Source organism: Geotrypetes seraphini, chromosome 12 (assembly GCF_902459505.1).
Source record: "Geotrypetes seraphini chromosome 12, aGeoSer1.1, whole genome shotgun sequence".
Taxonomy (NCBI): Eukaryota; Metazoa; Chordata; class Amphibia; order Gymnophiona; family Dermophiidae; genus Geotrypetes; species Geotrypetes seraphini.
The window spans coordinates 107688791-107714578 of record NC_047095.1 but is presented as its reverse complement, the minus strand read 5'-3'; the positions used below and the strand labels follow the sequence as shown (position 1 = coordinate 107714578).

General features: G+C 41.3%; 1 protein-coding gene across 1 annotated transcript in view; it reads right to left on the bottom strand.

Moving 5' to 3' along the window:
* The window catches only part of LOC117346263 (vomeronasal type-2 receptor 26-like), a 36737-nt gene extending 13431 nt beyond the window's left edge, over positions 1-23306 (bottom strand). The window contains exons 1-3 of the mRNA XM_033915664.1: positions 23236-23306; positions 7627-7915; positions 401-1219 (exon numbers count right to left, since the gene is read on the bottom strand). Of these exons, the coding sequence (XP_033771555.1) occupies positions 401-1219; positions 7627-7915; positions 23236-23306 (1179 nt within the window). The remainder of the gene's footprint in view (positions 1-400; positions 1220-7626; positions 7916-23235) is intronic.
* Positions 23307-25788: the final 2482 nt, after the last annotated feature.

Below are 25788 nucleotides of genomic sequence, written 5' to 3'. Positions count from 1 at the left end.
TTGTCAATGTCATAGTGAGAGACAAAGATCAGTTAGCACTGGTGAGTCATCAAATTGTATTCACGTCTCTACTATACATATTACTTCCACTTGGCTATTTGCTATCAGGTCCTTTATTATTAAGGCCTTGTTGCAAAATAAGTTACATTCATATACATACACACTACTGGTAGATAGTTTTCTTCTGGTAAAGGTTCTACAGTATATGCAATTTGCTTTAGGTTTTTACAGTCTCTGCTCTTCTATTGGTGGGATATTTTTGAATTTCATCTTCCTATTTCCTACTATCACACAACATCTCTCTCCTCCTTCAGTGAAAGCTTCCCTTTCACACTGTGCCAAAAATACCACTCTTTTTTTTTTTTGAATAAAGAATTCCTCTAATAAATATTAAAGTTACCTCCCAAGGCAAATAATTAATAAAATCCCAATTTTCTCTAGTCCATGTGGTATCATTTCTTGAACCAGACACGATCATATCATGCAGTGCATGTGCCACGGCATAAACCGCATTGTACACACTATAGCTGCTTGCAAAGTGGGTGGTGTGACAGTGAGAGCTGAATACAGCTTTTTCATTAGGTGTGAGAGCTTTTGCAAAGTTGCATTGTCTTTTGATATTCTTTGGGCATTGGTCATCACACAGTCCCAACCACCACTTCTTACTATAGATGTAAAGTGAAAGAGAGATAGGCTTCATCTTCTGGATAAATTTGATAAAGTTTGGTATATCCTTCCGATGTGTTGTGAAGATCAAGGAGTTGTTCTTTACAGATAAGTGAAATAAAACTTCTCTATTTAACTCTATCTTATCTGTGGTAATGAAAACCTTGTTAGGTATCTCCATAACAATATATCTGAAATTCTCATGTATTTTAAAAGCATAGTTTTCATTAAAGTACAGAATGTTCACAGCAGATGATTTTTCAATTAATGCCATCATTTTATTTCCTTGATTTTCTGAGATTCTACCATGGAGAGAGAAGGTTTCATGGAATGCAATGCAGCCACCGCTCCGCTCAATCCCTTCTCTCAGGATCTGAACAGCCATCATACTACGGTCATCATCGGGTGAAATGATGCTGACCCAGTTCCAGCCAAAATGCTTCATCAGCTTGCCTATCCCAGCACAGAGGTGCATCTCATTGGGGACAGTCCGGTAGAAATAAGGAAACTTATTGGTGTCACTCATATGAAGACTTTGTGAGGTATAGCTGATCTGGTGTAAAAAATATAATGAAGTAAACTTAAAACGGGAGACTGTTAAAAAAATTATAAGATCTTCATATTTTAATTTATTTATTTAACACATTTATAGATCACCTAAAATCTAGGTGTTTCCAATATTAAGGAAATTCATAGAATTATATAAAATCATCAACTAGACCAGGGGTAGGCAATTCTGGTCCTCGAGAGCCGGGGCCAGGTCAGGTTTTCAGGATATCCACAATGAATATGTAGGAGATGGATTTGTAAGCACTGCCTCCTTGAGATGCAAATCTATCTCATGCATATTTATTGTAGATATCCTGAAAACCTGACCTGGCTCCGGCTCTCAAGGACTGGAATTGCCTACCCCTGGACTAGGCAGTATTCATTAACAAGGCGCATTTGGCTTTCAGCTCTGTCTGTTCTATATTTCTTCCTGATGAAGCTAATGGAGGAATATATCCGTGTTGCGAAAGACAAACAGTTTGAAAATGGAGCTGGATATGATTTTATTTTGGTAGTGTTTTGAATATTTTTCTCGTTGCACTGAGGGATTTAGCCATTGGCATGCCCTGACCTGCAAACTCAGGACTATTAAACTGAGACAAAGACAACGACAAGACGAGTGGCCTTTTGCATTCTATCCTGTTGAGAACTTACTACAATGCAGGCAGGGTGCTATGATGTGTTTAGTAATGCCATTGCCAGTGGTTTGAGGGTTAATTCATCTGAGCACAATTCACTCACTTTTCAGAAAATTATTTGAATATTTATATATAGTTATGAAGATCTTTTTTTGTAAATAAGGTGAAAATATATGAACATGTCACCATCTTTGTCACTGTGGGAGAAGAGTTTAAATCACACAGGTCACAGACTTTGTTGGTATATGGTGTGCAGGTGGACGTGCAAATAGGTGGAGTCTGCATGGAGTGTTGGTGGGTTTGCACACTTAAACACATAATTTTGTACAATACAAAATTGAGTGCCTATCTCCAGGATGTCTACATGAGCATTTCCACCAGCTCTATGACTGGATTAAGTACTTGGTCTAAGCCCTACCCATGTACCTATCCGCTGACACTGATAGTCTGTTAAGGAAAGGGGAATAAGCTCCATTAAGCTTCCTTTTATAGAATTACCTTCCATAAAAGGCATTTTATAAGGAGATGAACCCACTTTGGGTTATTTTATTCTTTTTTGTCTAAATGGTTAATAAAATATTGATCAATACACAAATAAACATCATTTTATTTAACTGTTTTTCTTAATTTTCAGGTGTTTTGGGGGCAGGACAGAGATTTTACATATTTATTCTAACCTAACAAAACATAATTATTCAAAAGGGTGAAAATATGCATTAAGCTAAAAAATTGGACCAGATCCAACCAGCTATTTCTGCCTCTCCTGCTAAGGCTCAGTGACTCTAGCATCTCTAGATCAGAAACATTTATAAGAACATAAGAACAGGCATACTGGGTCATTCCAGTGGTCCATCTAGCCCAATTTCCTGTTTCTAAAGTGGCCAATCTAGGTCACAAGTACCTGGCAAGAACATAAGTAGTAGCAAGATTCCATGCTAGTAATCCCAGGGCAATCAGTGGCTTCCCCTATGTCTGTCTCAATATTAGAGTATGGACTTTTTATCCAGAAACTTGTCCAAACCTTTCTTAACCCTCAACAGGACACTTTAAAAAAGTTATGTTAAAGGGCACCTGTTGAGGGTTAACCACAGCTATGCCAACAACTGTAACAATGTCTTCAGGCAGTTACTTCCAGTATTTCCATATAATTTAATTGAATATCCCCTGGTCAATGTACTTTTTGAAAGGGTACAAAATCAATTACTCTTGTCCATGGTACACTAGTCAGGATTCTGTAGACATCAATCAATATATGAAAGCAGGAGAGAGGAAATACAATAGAGCAAGCCTTGACAAATTTGTATAAGATTTAGGAGCTAGAGGCTGACATATCCCTATCCCCATTATCTCTACCACAGTAAGGAGTGGTGGTAGTGATGCTGAGGGGATGAGATAGGGCTTGGACATCTGAATCCATTATGCCTCTGAGTAATAAAATTAGACCTGTTGAGATCGTCAACTATTTAGGCATACTTCTGCACTCACAGTTAACATTTCTACCTCAAATTTCCAATTTGTGTAAATCAAGGTTCATTGTATTTAGGCAGCTATGTACCGTAAGACACCTTAAAGCATCATTACTAGAATCAGGGCCTAACTGGTTAAGTGTTGCTGAATATTTGTGGTTAGCCACAGTCAAGTGATTTAAATGGTTATGAGCCAATCCAGGCCTTTTAAATTACTTCAAATATTGCATGGATACCTCTTTGCCTCCTCTGTACAATATTCCAACTTCTAATTCCAACCTCATTCTCTCTTTTTCGCAGTCTGCACAGTTATAAAATATTCCTTGCTGCTTAAGATTTGGTCTTTGGTCTCCAATCCTATGTATCAAATGAGATTTTATACAAAAAGCTTTTTAATATTCCTTTGAATCTGTCTATTGTCCTTTCTTCCCTCAATTGTTTCGGTAGTAAATTCCAGGTTTGAGGGCTGTAGCTGAAAAGATAGTATCCCTCCAAGTATTAATGAACCTCATAGCGGGGATGGAGAGATTTTTGTCTCCAGATCTTATCATTTTTGAGTGCGCATAAGGGATCAGTAATCTCTCATAGAATAGTGGAGCTTTGCAAATTAGTACTTTTTAGGTTAGTAAGGCTATTTTGTATGTAATTCTATAATTTATTGGTAACCAATGAGCGTTCTTTAAAAGGGGCATAACATAATTAAATTTCCTCGAATTAGCAATGATTTTTATTGCAGTATTTTGGATAATTTGCAACTGTCTTAATTTCTTTTCTGCAATTATATGATAAAATGTATAACATGATAACATGGACCTAAACATCTTCTTTCCTCTCCAATAGGTCTCCAATAGGTCTTGATAAACTACAACTATCCTTTGCTTTTGTTCAACAGTAAGCTCCTTTGAGACTACTTTTGTACACATCTTTCTTATGCCAAGATTTGCATAACTGTTTATCGATATTTACTTGGTCTGCTATGCTTCTCACAGCCAGCCAATTTTGACACTCAATTCAACACATTTTTTTTTTTTTTTTTGCAATGTCTTCATAATCTCTGCTTATTACTGGCCATCTTAACCTTTCTTCCTCAGTGACACCTTATCTCCCCTCAGAAAAATGTTTAATTCATTTGTACACTGCCGTTTTATTCATGGTATTGTCCCCATAAACTTGGACTAACATGTTCCTGATTTTATTTCCACTCTTGCCCAAGTTTAACAAGAAATTTAATGTTTGTTCATTGTTCTAACTCAAGCTCTTACATTCTTGTGATTGAACACAAAAACGCAACAACAATAATGAAAGGCACTCAACAAGACACTGACATGCATTGACACAAACACAGCTGTGAGACACTGATATACCAAGGTTATGAAAGCTCAACAAGTTGTTTATAGAGTGCTGGAAATGTAAGCACACAGAGGCAAGTTTGGAAACTTAATTGTCAGATATCGTATAGCATACCAATATAGTAGAAGATGGCAGATAAAGTCCTATATGGTCCATCCATTCTGGTCAACATTCTTCTCTTGAATAGCAACAGGGAAGAGCTTTATAAAAGGCTAACAAATCCTGTGCTCCTTCCTTTTCTTCACCCTACTTCCTTAGGCACTAGAAAAGGGAGGTACTAGGACTGTCCAAGTGATCTGAAGCTATCATACAGGTAGGTATGTACTGTTTCATTCACATCTTTGAGAGGCAGACAGGGGGCAATGACTACTGAAGGAAGGTGTGTGGAGGGTCATGCACTCAATCCTCCAGTGGTCATCTGGTTCGTTTTAATACCTTTTGACCCTTATTTGCTCCAGACATCTAAATTGTGCCCTGAACAGTTTCTAAAATGATCAGTTATGGCAGAAAAATGTCTAAATCTTAAGAACATAAGAATTTCCACTTCTGGGTCAGACCAGTGGTCCATCGTGCCCAGCAGTTTCCTCCCACGGTGGCCCTTAGGTCAAAGACCAGTGCCATAACTAAGTTCAGCCTTACCTGCGAAATTGTCTTGAATCCCTGGAGGTTGTTTTCCCCTATAACAGCTATGGATGAGTGTTCCAGTTTTCTAACACTCTCTGGGTGAAGAACTCTCATTCTTTCACCACTCTCTGGGTGAAGAACTCTCATTCTTCCACCACTCTCTGGGTAAAGAACTCTCATTCTTCCTACCTTGGAAAGAGTGAACAACCTGTCTTTATCTACTAAGTCTGTTCCCTTCATTATCTTGAATGTTTTGATCATGTCCCCTCTCTGTCTCCTCTTTTCAAGGGAGAAGAGGCCCAGTTTCTCTAATCTCTCACTGTATGGCAACTCCTCTAGTCTTATAACCATTTTAATCACTCTTTTCTAGACCCTTCTGAGTAGTACTGTGTCCTTCTTTGTGAACAGCAACCAGTGCTGGACGCAGTATTCCAGGTGGGGGTGTACCATGGCCCAGTAAAGCGGCATGATAACCTTCTCTGATTTAACCTTCTTTATCATTCATAGCATTCTGTTCGCTCTTTTTATTGTCGCATTGACTTATCGACCAGTACTCCCAAATCTCTTTCCTGGGGGGTCTCTCTGAGTACCGTACCGGACATCCTGTATTCGTGTATAAGATTTTTGTTACCGCCATGCATCACCTTACACTTATCCACATTAAACCTTATTTGCCATGTCACAACCCATTTCTTGAGCGTGTTTATGTCACATTGCAGGTCTTCACAATCCTTCTATGTCTTCAGTACTCTGAATAACTTCGTATGATCTGCAAACTTTATCACCTCGCGCTTCGTACCAATTTCCAGGCCATTTATAAATATGTTGAAGAGCATGGGTCTAAACATAGAACCCTGTGGCAATCCACTTGTGATACTTTTCCCGTCCAAGTTTTGTCCATTTACCCCACTCTCTGTTTCCGATCCGCCAAACAGTTTTTAATCCATGTGAGTATTTCACCCTCGATTCCATGGCTCACAATTTTTCGAAGTAGTCGTTCATGCGGGAACATGTTGAACGCCTTCTGAAAATCCAGATATACAATGTCGACCGGGTCACCCTTGTCTGTTTACTCCCTCGAAGAAGTGCAGCAAGTTCGGCAAGCAAGATCATCCTTTGCTGAAGCCGTGCTAACTGGTCCTCATCAGATTATGTCCATCAAGGTGATCAATAATGCGGTCTTTTATCAGTGCCTCTACCATCCTTCCCGGTACTGAGGTCAGACTCACCATGTACTTAGCTTTATCTTGCGGTCTCTGGCTAGGGGAACATCACACCAACATGTTTCACTATTAAAGCTTTGTCAAGGCTTAACCCCTATGAACAAAAGCTGTAGTTATTTACTTATCCTCTTTATAACAAACACAACTAGTAACAATCTCCAATATGTTGCACTGTATATTTTTGCTTACCTTACTATTTAACCGCCAGAACCTGTGACCACGCTGTCCTCAGATATGGCGGCGGCATTCTTTTCTGAAGTTTAAATAGAGTGGAACCCTGTTCTGCCGAACCTGCATCATCACGCAGCATCCTGAAATTTAAACAGAGCGGAACCCTGTTCTTCCGAACCTGCGTCATATACAGTACAACATAGTGGAGATTGTTACTAGTTGTGTTAGTTATAAAGAGGATAAGTAAATAACTACAGCTTTTGTTCTATCATAGGGATTAAACCTTGACAAAGCTTTAATAACATGTTGGCGTGATGTTACCCTAGCCAGAGACCACAAAATAAAGCTAAGTATATGCTTAAAGAATGACAAAATAACAAAATAAGTAGAGCATACAAAAGCAAATAAGTTTATATATATGAAAATAAGCAGAAAAAGGACCTGATGACGAGCTGGCACGTAAAGCTTAGAGCAATGAGAACTGTTTGAGCTCTGAGTGGTGGCGCTGAGGATCCTGAAAAAGTGAAAAATATAGGGCTGCAAAGCAAACGATAGTAAAAGTTTACTATCTGGTTTGAAGATTGACATTATTGATATAGCACCCTTGAGTCATATTATAAATTTGAGCATTGTGTGATTCAGTGAAGATTTAAAGGCATACAGAATGGGGAAGGAAGGGTATAAGCATAGTATGGGAGACTGAAGAGGTACCAGTGCCCCCACCAAGAAGGTGTCTGGGGTATCTGCCCATACCCCACCCTTACAATGTCACTTCCCTTTAGATGTACCATAGACAAATAGCATAGCAATCCATCTAGAAAAGAAAATTCAAAAATAGTGAATTGGAAGGGTTTGGCAAGAAAAAGTCCATCCACCCCTTTTTTGATGTTTTTCTCTTTTTAAAAATGAGCCCCAAAGTAAGATTAAGATCTCTCTGACCTGTGGGTAATGGTATATCTGGAACATGTCATAGAATCGATAGGATTCCTCAGCTGGTAAGTTTTCAATGATGGCAGCTACTGGACGAGGTGAATTGCACTTGAAATTTATGATAATGTTCTGTCCTATCAAAATTTTTAAGGCCTCAGAAAATATATTGTTCATAATCATTAAATGATCTGCAAGGTGGAGCCCCAATGTGATGTTGGGTAAGAGCTCTGAGCTGTTGTTAATTTCCTGCACTGCAAACACGAAGGCCAAGAAGTTATAGGTATTTTCTGGAAAACTCCTGTAATAACATGACGATGAGAATTTTATTACTACAGGGAACCCAGAAACATTTGCAAAAATGCACCTATTTTATATTTATTTTATAAATGTGATGTAGATGCTGATATAGCTATAAATTAGCCTTACAGAAATTGCCTAATAGCACCTAAAATCTGCCAAAATTATTTGCATGTTTCAAAGACAGCATAGATGTGAGTGTGTACTGTATCTATCTACTTGTAATTGTACTCCAGCCCTATCCAAAAGTCACAGAGGACATTCCTACTTTCTGAAAAGTGCTAGAAATTATGAGACCTCATCCAACACTCTTCATTGTAACTACTGATATAATACAGTAGAAAAATGAATGATGTAAAAACAAAACTTAAATGGCTGCATGGGTGTTTGATGTGTTGAGTAGTGCTTATGTTGTGACTCTGACTGTGAAGACCTAATACTGGGAATGGGCAGACTTTTATTGTCTGTGTCCATGTATATTGCAATTCAGTTTAAGATAAGATGGAAACTCCAGTATTTTGAACATGAGAACAGAGCTGGGCTGACTTTTATGGTCTGTATTCCACAAATGACGAGCTGGTTTGGATAGCCTGGAGTGATCTTTTATAATCTATGTAACTGTTCTTCATTGCAAGACCCACAATCTGATGGTGGCCCATTAAAACCTCTTGTGTGGTCTGCAGATCCCCCTCTCACTTCCAAAGAAGCCCACATCTCAAAATCTATAAGGATATTGGGGTGCTTGTGAGCACTGCAGAATATGGCTGCATAGTTGCTCCCTACATTGATGGCTGTATAGTCGCTCCCTATATTGATGCATGCAAGAGATTAATTATCTTAAATTCAGTACCAGAAGAGACATTAAAGATGACTTCAAACAAAAATAGTAAGAGAAAAAGTTTAGAACCACTATCTCCGTAAAAGTCATCAACTGGCAAGTCTGAGGTTAAGGCACTGCAGGCCATAATGGAGGAGCTTCACGCCATGTGTGATCTCATGGTGAGTACTAAACAGGACACCAAGGATATCAAACCTGATCTTCTTTCACTAACACTAGCGATGGTTGTATTTCATTCGAGAATGGATATTGCGGAACGAAGAGCTGAAATCACAGAATCAAATGTAAAAGTTCTGCAATGACAATTTTAAAAGATTATCATACTGGAACAGGAGCTTGAGGATGCCCATAACAGATCACTCCACATTACTATCTGGATTCTTGGTTTGCCGGAGGGAAGGGAAGGCAAGGACGTTATCACTTTTACACAGTCTATGCTTCCTAAAACCCTGGATATTAATTTCAAGCATGAATTGGAAATTGATTGGACTCATCATGTGCTGCTGCATTGAATGGAAACCAGAGCTAAGTTCCCAAAGTCTATAGTGCTTTGGCTTCTTTGTTACTCACAGGTGATGGAGATCATGAGATGCACAAAATTGAAATTCCCCATGAAATTTAAGGGTAATTCGTTGTTCGTCCCCCAACCTTTCCAAGCAGCTAAATGCAGGCTCAAACAAATTGGAGTGAAATATATCATAAGAACATAAAAATAGCCTTACTGGGTCAGACCAGTGGTCCATCGTGCCCAGCAGTATGCTCATGTGGCGGTCCTTAGGTCAAAGACCAGTCCCCTAACTAAGTCTAGCCTTACCTGCGTACATTTTGGTTCAGCAGCAACTTGTCTAACTTTGTCTTGAATCCCTGGAGGGTGTTTTCCCCTACAACAGCTTCTGGAAGAGCGTTCCAGATTTCTACCATTCTCTGGGTGAAGAAGAACTTCCTTATGTTTGTATGGAATCTATCCCCCCTTTTAACTTTAGAGAGCGCCCTCTCATTCCTTCTTGGAGAAGGTGAACAACCTTTTATCTACTAAGCCTATTCCTTTCATTATCTTGAATGTTTTGATCATGTCCCCTCTCAGTCTCCTCTTATCAAAGGAGAAGAGGTCCAGTTTCTCTAATCTCTCACTATACGGCAACTCCTCCAGTCCCTTAACCATTTTAGTTGCTCTTCTCTGGACCTTTTGAATAGCACTGTGTCCTTCTTCATGTATGGCTACCAGTGCTGGATGCAGTATTCCAGGTGAGGTCGTTCCATGGCCCTGTACAGTGGCTTGATAACCTTCTCCGATACCCCACTCTCTGTTTCCTATCCACCAGCCATTTTTTAATCCATGTGAGTACATCACCCTCGATTTCTTGGCTCGCAATTTTTTTAAGTAGTCGTTCATGTATATTTACTTTTTATATACTTCAGTAACTAGTGTAGGTTAATGTTAATGTTTAGTTTTGATTTGCAGGGCTTCCTGCTACCAGGTGCTACGTTATTACAGTATTATTCAATCAGCTGAAGGGCGCTGGTTACCTATTTACATGTTGTGTGGAAACTACAAACACTATTATAATCTCTTCTACATCACTAAATTTTTGTACCCTCATGTTAAGGGGCTAAACAACCCAGTTAAAAAACAGGAAATTTTGGACTACATCAGCAGTTTTCAGTCTTTTTACAAGCATCCCATTTATCAGACAAAAACTTTGCATTGCTAGTATTGCTGAAGGCACTGCCCCATTATAATCTTCAACAGTGGATAGGAGGAATGGAGTTCTAATGATTATTAGAAATAGGCCGGATATTTGTGCTATTTCCCATTGTATAGATACCTGTTGGAGGTTGGTTAGAGCAGTTATTGATATTAATGGCAAAAAATCATCTGATTTAACATTTACGGATCAATCATAAGTGATTCTCTCTTCCTGGATGAGATGTCTGACCAATTAGCAGTGAACATGGAGCGCACCTATATCATAGGAGGAGATTTCAAAGACAGAAAATTCTCTTCACCATATAAGAAATCCAGAATGTTGTATAAACTACATGATTTAATATCTGACTTTCAACTCATTGATCCCTTGAGGACGACTCACCTCATGGATAAGGAGTTCATATTCTGTTCATGGCCACATGCAACATACTCTCATATAGATTTCTTCCTGATTAGCACCTCTTATTATAAGGAGTTATGGTTCACATCAATTTTTTCATAAATCTTTAAAAAACACTTTATTTGCTAAACATTTTGAAAATTAATTTTCTTGAAATTTTTTCATTATTCCTTATGTTTTTTTCTGTTATGTTAACTATTGTAAACCGATTCAAGCTTTCTTAGAATAATGACTCAGTATATAAAGCCAAGCTGTAGAGTAGATTAGATTAGATTAAACTAAACTAAACCTTTTCAGAGCAATCCATATTGCTTCCTCCTCTCCCCAGGTCCCTTGCATTTTGGTCGCTAGGATATTGATCTTTACATAGAGAGCTACTCCTCCACCTTTTTGACCATCTCTGCCCTTCCTAAAAAAATTATATTCCGGTATGTTTGTATCCCATCCATGTGATTCACTGAACCATGTTTCTGTGATAGCGACAATATCTAGATCTGCCTCTAACATCAGGGCTTGCAGATCGTATTGGGGGATCTTGTATCACCAGGGCAGGAGGGGTTGGGCTCTCTTCTGCTCATATTGGATCATCGGGGTGGGGTGGTTGCTGGGGCAGGAGGGTCTGGGATCCCTCCTGCCCCGATCATGTCGGGGGATTTTGGGTCACCGGGGCAGGAAGGGTTGGGCTACCTACTGCCTGATCTGATCGGGGTGGATCATGACAGGAGAGATTGTGTATCTCTTCTTCCACGATGGCAATCGGTCACCACCCAAACTGTGGCACTTTGTAGTGAGGATTGCGATCCTCACCCCGAAGTGGCGCGGTTTAGGGGAGGGTGGCAGATCATCATCACGGCAGTAGTTACGGTAGGGGGTGGGCAGGTTGCCAGGCCGCAGAGCTCATCATGGCAGCTGCAATCAGCTCAGTGGCCCCTTTTTCGGCACTTATACCTATTTTGACTTGGTCTAAGTCAAAACATATAAGGACAACTAGGCAGCATGTTTTAAGTTTTGGTTATACCTGCTGTATGATTATGTCTGGTTCGGCCCACCTCCCATCCACCTTCCGCCCTTTCTCCTCTTCTAAAAATACCTCTTATTTCTCCATGTATTTAGAGGCAGGGAAAGGCCTAAGCTGGTTTTAGATACATCTAAAACCAGTTTTGGTTATGGGTACTTGAACGATCAAGCTTTTTGATCATCCAAGTACCAATTTAGGCCACTTTTTAGACTTTTTTATTATGAGCCCCACAGTATTTGGGCAATTGTCAACTTGTTCGATGGCAAGAACTGGATTCCCTTTGCGGATTTATGTAAGATATAAGCTTCCCATATCTCAATTTTTCAGATGCTTCAAACCTACTCATTGTATCAAAAAGGACCTTGTACTTAATAAAACTAGCATGGAGCAACCCTCATATCTCACTCATTGTGACCAGATTGCTTCCAAACCAAATGAATCTTCACATTGGTATAAGATAGTGAGGAATTTCAGATTTTGCCTGGATGACAGTTTCAGAGAAACCTGGCACAAGGATATTGCCTGTAATATTGATGAAGAGTATTGGTCCACTATTAGGGATACTGCATATAAAGCCTTACATTCTTCCACTTTATCAGAAACTGCTTTCTTTGTAATGCACCATGCATTCTGGGTGCCTCACAGACTGGCTAAAATAGCATCTAACTTCCAGAATAAATGTTGGTCTTGTAATAAAGAAGTGGGAAATTTTAAATACATGTTTTTTGAATGCACATTACTCATTAATTTCTGGAGAAAATATGGACCACAATATGTGAGGTGCTACATTTATCCTTTCCTATGATTATCTTTGGAGATGGTGCACTTACACACAAAGTTGATAGGTTTGCTGCAATATTACTTAAAGGTTTGCTTATTTTAGCGATGTAGGTTATACTTATGAACTGGAAGAACTTTTCTATGATCTCCTACTCTGCTTGGTGGTCTAATGTTTCTCATAGTTAAATACAAATGGATTTATGCTGAAAAGTTTGGGTTAATGCACAGGTTCCATGATATCTGGGACCCTCTACTTGATCATTGTGCCAAATATGTGTTGAGTCTTTTTATTATCTGTTGGGTTACTATAATCACTGTTACCTTACCCTACTTATAGCTAATAATAATGTTAGTGTTTAGACTTATTTACCATTGCTTTGATGTATTCCTCACACAACATGACCTTGAGTTACTGCTGCATGATATCTTTCTATATGGCTTACTGAACTTTTTCTTGACCTGCTTAATGACTCTGGCCCATAGAGAGCCAACATCTGGACTTGTTTTTCTATCATTTTTGTTAACAGACATTGGTTATTTGTTAAGATGACATTGTTTCTGATGTTCTATTGTTTTAACATTATAAACATTATGTATTTGTGTGTGGAGTTTTTTTTCGGACCGGTGATGATGCAGACGGCTTGGGGTATATTACATTGCATTACATTGATGTCTTCTATCCCGCCAATACCTTTCAGTTTTAGGCGGTTTACAACAAGAAATAAGCCTGGGCTAAAGTATGCATTGGGATCTGGGAATGGTCGATACGGTTTGTTTAGATCATTTGACAAATTTCTTGAATAGTATGGTTTTCAGTTCAATCCTGAATGTTTTGTAGTTGGGCGTCGTGGTCAGCAGATTTGAGAGGTAGTGGTCTATTTTTGTTGCTCTGTTGACTAGTAGACCATCATATATTTTTTTGCTTTGCATGCCTTTGATTGGTTGAGTTCTCCTTGGTCTGGATGTGTTTTTCCAGATTAGGCGGTTATCCAGATAGGTTGGTCCATTTCCATTTAGGGCTTTGAATAGGGTGCAGTAGAATTTGTGTTGTATGTGTGCTTGTACTGGGAGCCAGTGTGAGTCTTGGAAAGCTGAGGTAATGTGGTCATATTTTTTCAGCGAGTATATTAGTCTTAGGGCTGTATTTTGGACTGTTTGTAATTGTTTTAGCATGTTGACGGGGCATGACAGGTAAAGTATGTTACAGTAGTCCAGAAGTCCTAGGATTAGCACTTGTACTATGAGTTTGAATTGTTCGTTGTTGAAGTATTTTCGAACTCGTCTTAAGTTGTGCATGGTTGCGAATGCCTTCTGAACCGTTTTGCTGATTTGAAGGTGCATGGGGCAGCCTTTGTCTATCATTATTCCCGGCTGTCTGAATATGAGGTCTGTTTTTCTCCACCTATTTTGTGTGTTTATTATTTCTGTCAATTTGGGGTTTTTTAATGATTGTGAAATCCTGCAAAACATAGTTACAGTGCGTTGTGGTTTTTTTTTTTGCGATAATAATTACCAGTGTCAACTTTATACATTAGATTGTAGAAGGGCTATACCAGAAACTACAGATATGTATGGGCCATCAAAGCTTTTAATTTCCTTTGATCCAAAAAGAAAATAGTTCTGTTAGTAAAAGAACTTTGTAATCTTGGATATCTAATTGCATAGATTTTTGTTATAAGAAGGCAGAGGTAACAGCTCATAATTTGTGAGCAATTGCTACAACCAAAGCAGATTCAAAATGCCAACTCTTCTGTAAACATCTGAAAACCTGGTTATTCTCAAAAACGTAACTCCTCTTCCCTCTCTGGTCATTTTAGTCCTCTAATTCTTTTCTCCTCTTTTTGCCCCCATTGGAGTTCTTTTCTACCCTAACTCTTGTTAACAGTGTCGGGCTTTACGAATGTAGAGATGATGCGGTATACAAACCTTAGGTTTATATTAGATTAGATTAGATAAACCAATAAAGATATTGAATAAAAAAAACTACAAGGATGGTGCCATCATTGCAGAGATTCAAAACTGGGTGGGGAGGGAGAGAAGAATAAGGGAGACATGCTGAATTGGGGGGGGGGGCTGAAAGGAGAGGAACAGGGGCACCTGGATGGATGGGAGGGGAAGCTGATGTGGCACATGGCTGGACGGGAGGGGAAGGTGATGATGCAACTAGATGGATGGATAGGAGGGCAAGAAGGGAGAAAAAGGAGTTGGTGAACATTGATAGGAGGGAAGATGTGTGACACATGAATGAAGGGAAATGGATGAGGGCAGAAGTTTCAAGTTTATTAGGTGTTTACATAGCACCTATCAAGATTATCTAAGCATTTTTTATAATCAGGTACTCAAGAATTTTCCCTATCTGTCCCAGTGGGCTCATAATCTAATGTATCTGGGGCTATAGAGGACAGAGTGACTTGCCCAGGCTCACAAGGAGCAGCACAGGGTTTGAGCCCACAACCCCAGGGTGCTGATGGTGTAGTTCCAACCACTGAGCCACACACTACTCCACTCAGAAGAGATGTGCACATGGATGGAGGAAGTGGAAGAGGAGGAAATAGAGAAAAGAGATGGTGCATATGGATGGAGGGATGAGGAATAGGAATGAAGAGAGGGAAGAGTTGGTTCACATGGATTAGTGGGGAAGGGAAGAGAAGAAAAGAGAAGGAAGAGATGGTACACATGGATGGAAGGAAGTGGAAGAGGAAGGAACAGAGGAAGGAATGGGGTACATGGATGGATACATGCAGAAGAGGGAAGAGAGGAAAGGGATAGTGAACATGAAAGGATGAATGAGGAAGAGAAGAGAAGGAAGAATTGGTATACATGGACTTGATGGATCTGTGGCCAGTACCAGTATGGCAGCTCTTAGGTTCTTATATTATTTTTATTTATTTATTTAAAAACTTAATATGCTGCCTGGAGTCACAGCGGTTTCCAATTATGTTCTTATGAGTTTTGAAGGGTAGGGAGGGAAGAGATTGTTGGGTAAGATTTGTCTCTTTTCAAATGATACCAAAATCTGCAATAGAGTAGACACACCAGATGGTGTAAATAACATGAAAAAAGACCTAGCAAAACTTGAAGAAAGGTCTGAAATTTGGCAGCTAAAATTTAATACTAAAAAATGCATTTGTACTGCAAAAACCCAAAGGAATGGTACAGTTTAGAGGATGAAGAACTTATGTGCACAACAGAAGAGTGGGACTGTGGTGTGATTGTAGATGAGGATCTTAAGGTGGCCAAATAGGTTGAAAAGGTGACGGATAGAAGGATGCTAGGTTGCATAGGGAGATGTATGGCCAGTAGGAAAAAGGAGGTATTGATGCCCCTGTATAGAACTCTGGTGAGACCTAATTTAGAATAACATATATAATAAAACGCTAAGCGCGCATGCGCACTTGCACCGCGTGTTCCCTGATTTATCGCGGAGGCACGAGTGCGCATGCGCACCAGACAAGCTTCCCTGCTCTCCACCTCACAATACGGAAGTTTCTTTAAACGCTGATGATCGCCTCCACAAGCCTGTTCCCAGCCAGCCGAAGATCGCCTCCACAAGCCGGGACTGGGGCACAAAGAGCACCTCCTTCCCCTCACCCCCGGGACGAACCAAAAAACTGACCCCGACGCCCGGGACCCGAGTCCTTTGCCACCCCACCCTTCCCTTCCCGCGGACCCAACTACGAATCTTGCGATTCCAGCGTGTGCAGCAGTCTTCACACGCTACTTCGGGCCCTCTACTGCCCTGATTTTCTCTGCCGCGTCTCTGATGATGTCATCAGGGACGTGCCAGAGTAAATCAGGGCAGTAGAAGTACCCAAAGCAGTGTGTGAAGACTGCTGCACACGCTGCTGGAATCATCAGCTTTGTAGTCGGGACCGCAGGAAGGGAAACGGGGGTAGAGGAAACGCTAATGCTGCTGCACAGGGCACCCGTTAATCTAACGGGCTTGCTTTTGGGAGGGGGTAGGGAGACAGAAGGGGGCCACGTAGAGACAGTCAAGCATGGAACAACAGATAAATAGAGGTAGGCAGGGGGCCAGGGAGAAAGACAGAGAGACATACAGAAAGAAAGACAGGGGACCAGGGAGAGAGACAGACATAAAGAAAGACAAACAGACAGGGGGCCAGAGAGACAAAAGATAAATACAGGTAGGCAGGGGTGCCAGGGAGAAAGACAGAGAGACATACAGAAAGAAAGACAGGGGGCCAGGGAGACAGATAGAATAAACACAGACAGACAGTAGAGAAAGAGAGAAAGAAACCTCCCCCCCAGACAAACACTAGCCAAGGATAGAGAGAGAGAAAGAAAGACAGACAGACGGACATCTATTCTAGAACCTGTTAATTTAACGGGCTTAAAGACTAGTTGTGTATAATTCTGGAGGCCACACCTTCAAGAAGATATGAAAAGGATGGAATCAATTCAGAGGAAGGCTACTAAAATGGTATGTGATCTTCGTCATAAGGCATATAGGGACAGACTTAAATATCTCAATCTGTATACTTTGGAGGAAAGGTGGGGGAGGGGAGATATGATAGAGATGTTTAAATAATATAATGTAATATAAATGTGCATGAGTTGAATCTCTTTCATTTGAAAGGAAACTCTGCAATGAGAGGGCATAGGTTGAAGTTAAGAGGTGATAAGCTCCGGAGTAATCTAAGGAAATAATTTTTTTACAGAAAGGGTGGTAGATGTGTGGAATAGTCTCCAGGAAGAGGTGGTGGAGACAGAGACTATGTCTGAATTCAAGAATGTCTGGGATAGGCACGTGAGATCTCTCAGAGAGAAAAAGAGATAATGGGTACTGTGGATGGGCAGACTAGAGGGGTCATTTAGCCTTTATCTGTCATCATGTTTCTGTTTCTATGAGATGGTGTACATGGATGGAAGGAAATGGAAGAGGAAGGAAGAGAGGAAAGGTATGGGGTACTGAACAGAGGACATTTTTGGAGAGGACAATCAAGGCATGTTCATTTGTTTAAACATTGTTAAACTTTAAAAATATGAATCTATAAATAAAAAAACCAGTATATGATAAAAGAACAATGTATAGAAGCTTATTTTATGGCTGGTAAGAGCTGACCTGTTATACTCTCTCATCTGTTTAGATATTAAACAATAGGCAAAAATATTTACTAACTTTCAATGGAGACAATGAACCCTAAAATGTAATTTCAAACTTTGTAATATCTTATAGAATAGAGACAAGAAAGTGTAACCTCTCAAGAAAGTACGAACACAAAAGATTCCTCATACACAGTAGTGTAGTGAAGGTGAGAAGTGCCTGGAATTGTAGCGTCACTCCCATGCCCTCTTCTCTGCCCCCACCCCCATCCATGCCTTCCCCACCCCACCCTGCCATGCATATGAATCCCTTCCCTGTTCCACTGTAACGTTCCTGGAATGAGCAGCAACCACAATATGCTGACCGAACCAGTGCTGGCTCTTCCTCTGATGCCACTTCCTAGGTGCTGGTCCAGGAAGTGATAATAATAATAACTTTATTTTTCTATAATGCCAACACACAAAAATTTCTAGGCAGTTCACAGAATAAGAGGACTGGACATTCCAGTGATGATACAAAGCACACAGAAAAGCCAGTTGGGGTTGCTGCTTGTACCAGGAACATTAAAGAGGTACAGGGAATGATATGGGTACACGCACACAGTGGTGGGAGGGCAGAGAGGAGGACAGATGGTGACCAATATGGCACCCGGGGGTGAATCACCCCCTAAATAAGCTACTGCTCATAAAGGATCAAGCTACATCTTTCACAATGAAACTCATAAGTGTGTCTCAGAAAGGAGGAAAGGCACAATGATACTTACTCATTTATTTGAATATGATTGGCATGGATGTCAAGGGATTTAGTTAGCTGAGCACCAAACTCTTGAATGAATCCCCCAATAATAATGTCCCCATGACTATAGTAGTGGTCATATTTTAAACCAATCATATTTAGTGGGGAAAATCGGCACTTCATAGTATTACAGATATTAACGTAAAGTGTTAATAGAATTAGAAGAGGATGAACTCCCATCTTTCAAGGTGAAAAACGGCTGCTCTCTGATCTTGATTCATTGATTGTCACACTGAAGAATACTCTACCCTTTGTAGTCTTTTAATAATGAGCATAAAAGATCCACATGCTAACAAGCAAAGTCAGACTGACTCAAACATTGCAGATGATCACAGAAGTTTTCTGTCGATATTGATGTGGACTCTTATATGAGAGGGTATCCAACAGCTATGTGGAAACCCTGTGATTTTTATAGGACTCTACTCCTGAAAGGGTCATGCTCGAGGGATATCATCCTGCTCTGTGCAGTTAATATTAAATATAAGTTGTGTTTATAAATATGGTTTTACAGAAGCTTTGCCTTCATTAAATGCAATACAAATGTTAATTTGAAAGGAGTGCTTGGTGTGGAGTGTAATCATATGGCTTAGAGGAACAGAAAATAAAGTTAAAAATAAAAAGGCCACTATGTACAGAATAATATTTTCTGTGTTAGAGCCAGATTTCTCAAAGTTATTTCCAAAATCAAAGGAATATGTGATTGCTGACCCCCTTATCAGAGACAGGTCTATAGGGAATTCATACCATATTGAAAGGAAATTGTGCTTCTTTTCTTTTGGATTTGATTTAATTAAAATAATACTAAATTTGAGAAAGATCTTTGAGTACTCATATTCCTTCTGATTATACTGAAATAACATCAGCAGCCTCCACGTCTACTTTTCTGTTCATCTTTCTCTCTTGCAAAGCAATCTAGAGAATTTAAGTGCAATTTGTAGTTTTCAAGTGAATTCGCCTCCACAGATACTGCCCAGCTCAATCACTGTTACTGCTCTGTTAAGACAGTACACTTTAATTTGAGGGTAAAGTCCAAGCTGTGTTTGGGGAGTCGATCTGGGTGAGTTGTGGGAAGAGAATGGGGTTGGACTGTGTACTAGAGAATGACACGGTGGTTGTTACCCGCGGCTAGCCGTGAGTAGCCGCGGGTAACCTGCCGAAATGGGGAAGAAAAAATAGTGGTCGCTGCGGGGATGGGGATAAGGCCATTTATCATCCCGTGGAGCGGTGAATGGACTTGTCTCCACAGTGAGGCATTCAAGGATCGCGCGGTCCCCACCCGCCCGATCACAGCGTTCCGCCATCTCCCTCCCTCCACCTTACCTTTGATGTAGAGCAGGGCCGGCAAGATGGACAGGTGCAAAAAAAAACAACAACCTTCTTTCTTTTCCCCTGCTCTTACCGCCATGCTGCAGCTGCTAAAGCCGACAGGAAGTCTTTCCGACGTCAATTCTGACGTCGGAGAGGATGTTCTGGGCCAGCCAATCGCTGCCTGGCTGGCCCAGAACGTCCTCTCCAACGTCAGTATTGACGTCGGAAAGACTTCCTGTCGGCTTTAGCAGCTGCAGCATGGTGGTAAGAGAAGGGGAAAAGGAAGGAGGCTATTTTTTTTGAGCGGCAGGGAGGCAGCAGGCTTGCTTTGGCTTTGGAGGGAGGGACAGAGGTAGACAGGCAAGCTTTGGGGGTGGGGGTGGGACAAAGTGTGGAAGGCAGTGAGAGGGTCATAGGAAGGAGGCACTAGGGGTACTAAAAACATGGGAAGGATGCACTGCGGGCACTAAAGACAGGAAGGGGCACTAAGGACATGGGAAGCAGGCAATGGGGGCATTAAAGACATGGGAATGAGGCACTAAAGACAGGAAGGGGCACTAAGGACATGGGAAGGAGGCACTGGGGCACTAAAGACAGGAAGGGGCACTAAGGACATGGGAAGGAGGCACTTGTGGCACTAAAGACATGGGTAGGAGGCACTGGGGGCACTAAAGACAGGAAGGGGCACTAAGGAGATGGGAAGGAGGCACGGGGGCACTAAAGACAGGAAGGGGCACTAAGGATATGTGAAAGAGGCACAGGGGGCGCTAAAGACATGGGAAGGAGGCAATGGGGGCACTAAAGACATGGGAAGGAGGCACTAAGGACATAGGAAGGAAAGAGGGAGGGAATAGAATTATTGGGCCTGAGTGCAGAAAGAAAGAAATGAAAGAAAGGATACACAGACAGAAGGAAATGCAACCAGAGACTCATGAAATCAATCACCAGACAGCAAAGGTAAGAAAAATGATTTTATTTTCAATTTAGTGATCAAAACCGTGTCAGTTTTGAGAATTTAAATCTGCTGTCTATATTGTGCACTATATTTGTCTATTTTTCTATAGTTGCTGAGGTGACCGAGCTCGCGGAGAAAGGGCGGAAATGGGGTTTTAAAATTTTAGTCCTAGTAGTTTGCCGGTCCACAAAATAATTATTTTATTTCTGCCGGTCCACGGGTGTAAAAAGGTTGAAAAACACTGATGTAGAGTATGCCGGCTTTCTTTTTCGCGCAGCTGCTTGAGTTGTTCATTCTTCTCCTCTCCTGTAACTTCCTGTTTCCGGTTGCATCAGAGAACAAATGAGCAGCTGCATGTGCACGGCTTTTTGAATGCGTGCGGCTGGGCAAAAAAGAAAGTCGGCATACTCTACATCTAAGGTGAGGTGGAGGGAGGGAGATGGCGGAACGCTGCAATCAGTCGGGTGTCTGCTGATTTTGTATCACTGCCTGCCTGCGCTCACATTCCAGATCTTCCTGTTGCTCAATGTACTGCAGCATCTGAATGATTATGTGCTCAGGTGGGCATTTTTAGTGTGCACAGTTGACCTGTTTTGAGCTATAGGTGAACATGGGGGACACCTCATTGCAAGGGAGGACAAGTCAACTGATTTATTTTATGTTCTGTTTTTACTACAGGGCAGAGGCACTGAAACATATTCTCAGTGCAGTAGTAGTAGTGGCAGGACTCTCTTCTGTCTTCATGGTGTTTCGCAGTACTGAGGCTTATATGGATGCTGCGGGGATGGGGACGGGGCGGTGAATGGGATGGCAGTGACGATGATAGGGCGGTGAAGGGGATGGTGGTGACGGTGATGGGATGGTGAAGGGAATGGCAGTGATGGGGCGGTGAAGGGGAAGGTGAGCCGGGGACGAGGCGGTGACGGGGACAGATTATTTCCCCGTGTCATTCTCTACTGTGTACACTACAGTTAACGCACATTATTTCCCTAAGACTGAGGGACAGTTTCTATCTGACAACTAAATCTACTAGGACTAGCCATAACATCTGAAGCTGTCAGTCTGGTATGTACTGTTTCATTTACATCTTTTGGGGATGGAAGGGGTGAGTAATGCCTTCATTCCTCCAGTGGTCATCCCAAGGTGGAGGAACATTTTCAATGTGACAACTAAGGGCTCCTTTTACTAAGCTGCGATAGGGATTTAACGCAAGGAATAGAGCTTGCTACTTTGCCGCACGTGCCGACCTTAACTCCAGCATTGAGCTGGCATTAGTTCTAGCCACATAGCGTGCGGTAATTTCCTATGTGCACTAAAAACGCTAGCGCACCTTAGTAAAAGGAGCCCTAAATCTGATTTTAGACATGTTGCAGAAAGTGTTCAAACCTCCAGTAAGGAATGTGACCATTTTAATAACAGAAAAATATTTTCTTGTTTCAAAAATAGCGACTTCCTAGATGTGTTTTGTTCTCAGTGTGTCTTTTATGAAACATATTTGGAAAAATAATGTCCAAATGAAAAAGACACATAAAATCTATTGGGACATAGGAAGGGCCAGTATTCCTAGTTAGTAGACTGGCCATACAGATATGCCAGCAGACTAGTAGAGCACCCTAGGAGCATTGCAGTGAACTTCACATAAATGGTCCCGATTACACATCTTACCACAACCCCCTTACATTGTATGATAAGCCCTCCAAAACTTACCCAAAATCAATCATACCCAACTGAATATAACCCTAATATGCATATAGGTGTCATTAATAAATTGGCAGATTAGGTTTTTGGTGGGTTTTGGAGGGCTCATACTTTCTATCACAAGTGTATTAGAGTGAGAGAGGGGCCTGGGTCCTCTTCTTTGCAATGCACTATTCTGACCACTAGGCTACTACAGAAACCTGCTTGCTGCTCTACTAGGACTGGTCATAACATCTGAAGCTGTCAAGCTGGTATGTACTCTTTAATTTACATCTTTCGGAGGTGGGAGGGGGGGTCAGTAGTACCTTCATTCCTCTAGTGGTTATCTGGTCATTTTGGCCACCTTTTGTGGTACTTATTCATTATAGAAACAGGTCTGGCCTCAGATGTCCAAGTTTTGCCCTCCCAAACTCCATAGTCTCTTTGTGCAGTTAACATGGGAGGGTGGGGGGACACTTTGGGGATAATTCTATAAAAGGTGCACAAAATTAAGCACCAGGAACCTTGGGAGAAGGGCTTATGCTTGTTGAAATTTGATGTAAAGGCTGGCACATACCTCAAATCTGAGTCAAGTTGAATGAAACCAATCACATTGATATGAACCTCAAACACCCGCAAACAACTGATGTTTTTACTGGGGTAATGAATATCATCATTGGCTCAAAATTCCCTCCCGGACTGTGTCATTTACTTTTCAAATTATAACTTTGTTTCAAATAAGTTGGCACTTAGCTTTCACCAGACAGAAGCGCTTGCCATTTCGCTATTGAAGCTTCATCTGGGGTTTCACTGTTCATATAGCCATCACAGTCTTCATGCCTTTGCATCACATACAACTGCTGATTATTTACCACCAATATCTTCTAGCCTGTCAAGCACCTACTTTTTTTTAACAAGTTATTAATCGGTTTTAAACAACAAGGTCAATTACTGCACTAATTAAAATCCATTAAAACTATTAGGGCACCTACCACCGCTTAACTTACAAGGCCATTTATAAATTATTGCCCTATTTTAAGAGGTTGTAATTGGGTGAATAATGGGAAGAGAATGGATATAGTCTATGCTCTATAGTTAGTGGAGTAGCAAGTGGGCAGGGGGAAACCCTCCCTCTGCCCTCTTATCTACCCCACCCCATCTTCTCCTTCCCTGTCCCCTCCTGTTCCATGTGCATGAACCCCTTTCCCTTCCCCAATACTTCTTTAATATTCCAGGTGTGAGCAGCAGCCCAAACCTGCTGCTCACACCAGGATCAGCTCTTCCTCTGACATCACTTCCAAGGTGTGGTTCCAGGAAGTGACAGTACTGTTGATTTATAGAGTATTTGGCGACTCAACTTCATTTAAGAACAGGCATTATGAAGACTCACTACCAGAAAATACTTATCACAACCCACTGTAAAAGTACAATCACTTTTCCACAATCAGAATCCTATGTCCTTCCATTTCACTGATGCGATTTCCAACTCTTTTCTCATTTCCTGATGAAATTCCAGACCTCCTCCATCCCTGATGATATCTTAAACCATCTTTTCATTCATCCTGGTCCCCAAGCACTTACTAGAGTGTCTCTGATGAGTCAATGGTAAGGCAGCAATGATCACCAGACTCTTCTGCCCCATTGCAGGCCAAGATTCAGAATGGTATTTGTGACCCACAGTAGTAGTCTCAGTAATAATAATAATAACAATTTATATACCACAGGACAGTGAAGCTCTATGCGGTTTACAATGATTAGAAAAGTTAAAGAGAATGAATAAACAAAGTACAGACTTAGTAATTGATAGTTCTTGCGATCGTTTGTTGAGGACTAAGATTGAATAGGTTGGTTTCCTAAGTATTTCAGGAACAGATGTGTTTTTAGGCATTTTCTGAATTCTCCATAGGTAGTAGGCACGAGTAATTGTTCAAGGTCTTTACCCCATAATGCTGCTTGATGTGCAAGAAGATGTAGGTGATGACTTTTAAATTTGCAACCTCTAACTGGTGGAGAAACAAAGTTCGGGTGTGAGCTTTGCTTGTGTCTGTTGGTTGTGAAAGAGAAAAGGTCTGTTATGTATTTAGGGGGCTAAGCCATAGAGTACCTTGATGCAAAAACAACCAAACTTGAATTTCACACGTGCCTCCATCGGCAGCCAGTGTAAAAGTCGATAGGAAGGTGTCACGTGATCCCACCAATACCTTTTTTAGTTGGCTGACCAGAGGGATACTTCCTCCCTCTAGCCGGCAGGTACACCTTCGCAGAATGGGTCTTCCCCTTTCCAGTGCATTGTGGGATGTACCGGGGGAGACCTAAGGTCCTGATTGGCCCAGGTGCCTATGGTTCCTCCCATAAGAAGTATGCACTGGCATGCACTGGGAGTAGCCTAAGATTCTGATTGATCAAATCCCTTAGGCCACCCCATCAGATTTTATGTTGGGGTGTGGGAGGTAACAGCAGGAGGGACTGGGCATTCTTCCTGCTGATCTTAGGGGGTGGGGAGTTTCCAGAAGGAGGAGTGGGCATCCCTCCTGGTGGGGATGTCTTAGAAGTGGTGGCAGGAATGATTGGATATTCCTCCTGCTGCAGATATTTGGGTGTAGGGGGGCTTTGGGGATTCCAGCAGGAGGGAGTGGGCATCCATCCTACTGGTCATCTTCACAGGGGAATGGATGGTTCCCTGCCATGGCCATTAAACTGATTGCAGCAGGGAGATTTCCTTACTGTGATCAGTATAGCAGCTGCATCTAATTGAAGTTTCAGGCACCTATTGCAGCCTTTGGGAGACACCTAAGGCCACCTAAGCTCACCTAAAGTCACTTCTAGGTGAAACCACGCTCACACCTAGCCTTGGGCTTACTAAAGTGACCCTACATGCCTCCCTAGGCTTGAAAAGATGCTTATAATCTAGGCAACCCTACTGGGGTGGTTTTTTTTTTAATGTGTATCCCAATTGGCTGGTTAGACAGTGATAGAATGCCTATCACTGTCTACAATTGGGACACCGTTTATATAATTTGCCCCAAAGAGCACAATTTTCAAAATATCAAACCTTCTTGTATTGTGCTGAATAGGTCAGGAGGGGGAACTTAATTGTAGTGTCACTACATATCCATTCTGACCCCTGAAGCACTGTCTGGGTAGTGTCAGGAGGCTTCAGGGGTAGTATGGTGGAGCTTGGAGTTATGTATGCACTGATGATATTCACAGCTGGTACCTGCATGGCTAACCAGGCAAAGAGGCAGCATATGTAGTAGTCCCACAGTCCACATGTAGCTTGCAATGGCTCTGATTGAGAAACTGCAAATGATGAGTGCTTTGCTAGACTGT